This window comes from Homalodisca vitripennis, chromosome 7 (assembly GCF_021130785.1).
Source record: "Homalodisca vitripennis isolate AUS2020 chromosome 7, UT_GWSS_2.1, whole genome shotgun sequence".
NCBI classification, from domain to species: domain Eukaryota; kingdom Metazoa; phylum Arthropoda; class Insecta; order Hemiptera; family Cicadellidae; genus Homalodisca; species Homalodisca vitripennis.
The window spans coordinates 70,936,194-70,941,923 of NC_060213.1; the positions used below are offsets into that span (position 1 = coordinate 70,936,194).

Below are 5,730 nucleotides of genomic sequence, written 5' to 3' on the forward strand. Positions count from 1 at the left end.
CATTTATGTGTAAGTAATTTACGAATTCGCAGTCACAACGACAATTATCAAGGCGTAGTAGTGTTCTTTTTGTATCAATAATTGTTCTGAACAACACAAACACAGAGGCGATGAAGTCGGATATACCTCCGGTAATGAACGCAGGGATACCGCCTACCCCACAGAATGAATGTCTGTTAGGGAATAATGGCAAACAGAAACCACGACAGATGATATCTTGAGGAACTTCATCTTTCTATTCACATCATTAAAAAATATCGTTTTTTAAACACCAAGTCTTTACAAAAACATTATGCAAAATAGTTAGTGTGTTAAGTTTATATGAAACATTTAACCACGTAATTTTAAAACACGTTATATCCTGCATGGTCTAGTAGCGTGGATGAGGGATATCTTTGAATCCAGATATGGAATTATAATTTAAATAAGATAATTTATACTTAAATATTGTGAATACCTTTAATCTATAATTCATAAAATATCAATATCATAGTTTACTTTTAAGGATATTAATTAATTTTTGAAATTGGTTAACTGATCAATGGAACTTATTCTGTAAAATTTATTGTTATCTTATTAAACTTTTGAAACTATACTGTAAGTTTAATGTTTTTGTTGATAAATGTAAAATAAAAATGTTTAAAGGGATACAGTGAAAAGAAAATTATCTAAAAACACGTTTTGCAATACACACTTAGATATCTGATTATACTCGTATATATATTTACTACACCACTAAAATGTGTGCTAAAGTACTTTACAAATGTTACACAACAGCACTGTTATCACATTAATATAAATTCGTGGTTTTTATAAAGAACGTAACCTACCGACCTGGGGTGAGAAGAATACCTTGTGCCCATGGTAAATCTATGGGGAACGAACTTGCTTGTATGGCTCAAAAATACATTTACAAAACTTTTTACGGCTTTTTACAAATCCAGATATTGCAGGTTGCAGATATGACAATATTTACTATTGCACCATTTTATACTATTACACCAATTAAAATGTATTACCTATTTAATATCCTAGAGTACACAAGTGTGAGTAAACTGCTTCAAGTAGTACCATTTATGATTAACTACTGTCTAGTAGAAATGTTGCGGTTATATTTATAATAAAAATTAATGACTACAACAAAATATTTCTACATGTTTATTCATTTCAACGGCATAACCATTTTAAAGAATAAAAATACACTGAGAACATTTGTAATAAAATAACTAACAGGTAAACTATACTACATATTATGAAGCTAGGTATAATGATAAAAATTGTAACATAAATATATGCAATGCTTTGCAAAGATAGAAAATATTGAAATTAGATGATATTTTTATGGAATTCATTTTTGTACATACTTAATTACTGTGGATTTTTTAAGACTTCGTGAAACGTACTAGTGCAAAGAGATATTGTGTTCAGATCTGTTAGTGGAGGTGGAAAGAGATAAAAACCATGTTTAGTGACAGCTGGTGTAATTGAATCTGAATCTGGCCCGTTGTTTTTGTCAAGATATGGTTCTGTTAACTCTATTAATTGCAACATTAGGCTATCTATTCTTACACTTCTATGAACTTACAGATGATTGCGTTTTATGTTTAAAACAGTATGTATGTTATCTACAGTTCATTGACTATATATTCTTAATTGACTTTGCAAAATGCTTTGAACGAGAATATCTGTAGTTTTGAGCAACTGCTATTAAATATTTTTTGAAACTTACAAGAAGTAAGCTATGGTAATTTATTATGTTGAACAATAATCATTAAAATAGATATATTTCTACGAAATAAAGCAACATAGCCTTTTAATCTTATAGTATTAGGTTAACATAGTACAGCAAATTCATTTAACTTTTATAATAAATCTGAAAATAACTGCTCTGGTAGACTTTTAGATCACCAAATACGTATTTTAAAAATTGACTGCTTAAATTAAAATATATTTTAAAAGTTTGAACTGTAAAATATTTAAGAGAAATCCCATAAATATTGTTAATATAAGTAGTTCTAAATTATCATTCCAAAGATTGAATTTGCTTATAAATCTTTAAAAACTTATAAGCACTTATATATAACTTATAAGTCAGATGATCCCAGTGAACACCTACAGTGAAGTGGGGACAAGTATCCTATCTCGTGAGACATCTAGAGAGGGTGGTGGTGAGAGAGGGTGTGAAATGTTGACATAGGTGAGGGTTCTTCAACGTCTACAGGTTCCTTAGTGTAAACAAAATGGGTAAACCTCGTAAGTACAGTATTATATAAATGTCGTTTGATGACGAAATGTAGCTAAAGATATACCGTGGAAAAAAAGAGTTATTGTAAATTTAAAATTTCAATACAATGCATGGCATGGAAAAATATCATTTGAACTGTAAATGTAAACATTTATTAATGGTATTTAAATAATCTCGTAAAAGATATATAGACCTTGGATATTTGTTTCATTCAGGAACCTTACCTTAATAAAAAACAATCTAATGTTTGAATTCTTTTAGTAATCTTTAAGAAGGTCAGGGAGAAACAAAGATGTTGAGGATAATATTGAACGCTTTCGAGACGTCAACTAATAATATAAACGCTCCCTATCCGCAGAACCTGTATGCACAACTCTGCAGGTAGATAATATAAAACTAATTACAAAGATTTTGTGTTTTTAAGATCAAAACAATTTGTCATTAAACTGTTAATTTTATTTGACGTGAAGTACCCCAGAAAGTTTTTTTTTATATAGGCTATTGAATGTTGGAATTTCCTTAAACATTTGTAAGTTGTGTTGTAGAATTATTAAAGTACATAGAATCAGAGTTGTTTCAATATCAAATTACTAGGAGGGTTTAGTCTGGAGATGAGGGGGTGCTGTTCCCTGCCTGCATTGAGGGTGGAACTGAGTTGGGCTTCCCTTCGTTCAAGCATATACGTCTGAGATCTAGCCTGTTATGCCTCCTTACGTGTTTCGAAAATAGGTGGCCCTATCCTTTTCTTACCGATTCTGAATATCCTGGATCTATGGAGGCAAGCAAAAAAGTCCTACAACTATTTGCAATGATAGGTTTCCCAGATTATTGTCCCAAGTAAACATAAAGCAATATATTAAAAGGATATTTTTGTTTTCTTAGACGAAAGAAATGTTATATATAGGAGAAGGTGATTTTTATGATTAATCAGTTTGAAAAAATTTACATATTCTCTTACACTTAAAGTTCATTTCGATTATAAACAACGCCTTACCTATTTTATGTTATAAAATATAAATTTTACTTCAATGTACATATTAAATTTAGTTTAATAAATTAAGAGTAGCAACTGACTTGAAATGCTTTTACATTTGTGTATTGAATCTGTAACTTTTACCTTTTAATTGGGCTTTTTGTTTAAAATCTTCATTAAAATTCCACATAACTTTTAGAATCTAAATGGTAAATTTATTTATAGGGTATCACTCTATTATCAAAATTTCTTTATTTGAATCAAACTGTACTTAACAAATTCAGCGCCAGGGCATATGACACAATTCATTTAGCACGGGCCATTAGGTTTTTCCATATATTAACAGTCAGGGCCATGTGTATCAAAAATGATACACGCCCCATGTTACCAAGTGGGCCGCGTGTATCATTTCTGATACATACGTCAGTTTCTAGTTTGAGCCATATATATCAAAATTGAGCTCTTCTACAATGCTTTTAACACTATAGACTGAATCTCATGGCCCAGGCCTACCACAGAACCCGGCCAGTTCCGGCCCAGGACGTCAGATTACTTTTTAGATCACAGGTTTCTAATGAAGTACATACACTCTATTTCTAAACATGTTTTATTATACAAATGTCTATATACGACTGGTAAAATATAAAATGAGTACCTATAAAATAAAAGATCATTAGTTGAGCTGCTAAAATAAAAACTGTAAGTTTTCGTGAATAGTGTTTGTTGTTGAAACACGTACGGCACATGTAGGAATTTCCTTCGCAAGTGTCACATACCGTGTAAACTTGTTTCTGTTCCAAAACCTGTCAATTTATATTCATGCTACCTTGCAGTCCTCTTCCTTTTCTTCTCTTTATTTTTTCCCTTTCCTTCTGTTTGAGACTCTTGATAATTTTCTTCTTCGTCATCTTCATCAAAATCATCATCGCTATTATTATCTTCATCTTTTTCACAATAATTCTCTTCCTCTTTATTTTCTTCCTCGCTAGTGTCACCCGTTTTGTCTATTTCATCTTTGTCTTGTTCAGTTTCGTTCTCAGTAACTTTCCTGTTATTATTTTTTTTTTTGTGGTCAACTTTATGTTTCTTCATACTTCTTGCTTGAATTTTTCTTTTTTTCAGTTGCCCATTTTACAGCTTTCTTTCTTTTTCGGTAGTTTTTCTTTTTTAGTAGTTTTTCATATTCACTATCTTCACTAGTCACGTCATCTCTGGCTGTAATTGAAGGTCCTGCTACATTGTCTTGATCACCTTGTCTTTCAAATCGTTTTTCAAATAGTCCACTGAATCGTGGTTTTCGAGTGTCACTATAATCACTGTCCACACTTGGATGATATTCCGGATCACGATCAGAGTCAAATACTTCGCTTTCCCCACTCAAATTAACATCACTATCATCTTCATTTGGCTCTCGTAAAAATCTGTCAATTTTTCTTGGAGTCAAATTGTCACCTTTGCATACATCATCATCTTTTTTTGTAGAATTATTTTCCTCCATTTTCTAACAGTAATAAATCAGCATGTCAACCAGAAAAACAGGGCTATTTGTAAAATTCAAGTATCGTAATACAAAAATTATCAAGTGTGCAAAAATGATACACATGGCCCCTACCAACAAAATTTAGTTGATTGTCACAGTCTGGGCCACATGTATCATTTTTGCACAGACATGAAAAATTAATGTACTGCCAATACTGTTCGTCTGATTTCAAAAAGAATTATAGTACTGTGTTTCTAAAAGCAATCTTGATCTTAAATCGCACTTGGCCCCTGACGGTAAAAATGAAAATTTTAACTCGGCCCCTGCCTAAACAGCTTTGTGTATCATAAATGATACACATGGCCCACAACGTTACTGCTGGTGTGTATCATTTATGATACACATGGCGCTGAATGTGTTAAGGGCGAATTTAGGCCCCTAAGGCCCTGCCTAATATCCTCAAGTTACGTCAAGTCAAAACTAAATATATGATACCGAGAATGCCACAAAATCCTTCTCAACAAATGTTGCTCGCAAAACGGCGTATAACAAATACAAATTAAGAAGCTTCAAGCCGAGACATTGATTCATAAAATAACAACTTCTTAACCAGAAGCACGTGTAGCTGTACTGCTGGCTTCAACAATCTACAAAAAAAAAAAAAAAAAAAAAAAAAAAAAAAAAAAAAAAAAAAAAAAAAAAAAGGAAGAACTCAATTAACTTAATCATTCACTGTACAATAAGTTAGTACTAATATTAAAAAGAATTAATCGGCGTATTGATTATTTATTATGCGAACCATGTATACTTACGGATAAAGCTTGCCGGACTTAGCATCGAGGCTAAGACATAATAATATAGTCTAATATCCATTTACCACTCATCCCAGAAGTGATTGTTTAATTGAGTTATTTACAGAAAACAAGAGCATTCCTGAATATTGTTTTACCGTACTATCAAATATGAAATATACCGTATGTATAAAGGCGAGATTCATAACAATGCTAAGCCAAATTTAATTAACTTCAGATC

At 31.4% G+C, this 5,730-nt stretch overlaps 1 protein-coding gene across 1 annotated transcript; it reads right to left on the bottom strand.

Moving 5' to 3' along the window:
• Positions 1-4,040: 4,040 nt before the first annotated feature.
• Positions 4,041-4,716, bottom strand: LOC124366773 (glutamic acid-rich protein-like). Its single transcript, XM_046823373.1, has 2 exons — positions 4,313-4,716; positions 4,041-4,266 (listed from the first exon to the last, which is right to left on the bottom strand). Exons 1-2 carry the CDS (start codon positions 4,714-4,716, stop codon positions 4,041-4,043), a joined length of 630 nt encoding a protein of 209 aa, XP_046679329.1.
• Between the last annotated feature and the right edge of the window lie 1,014 nt (positions 4,717-5,730).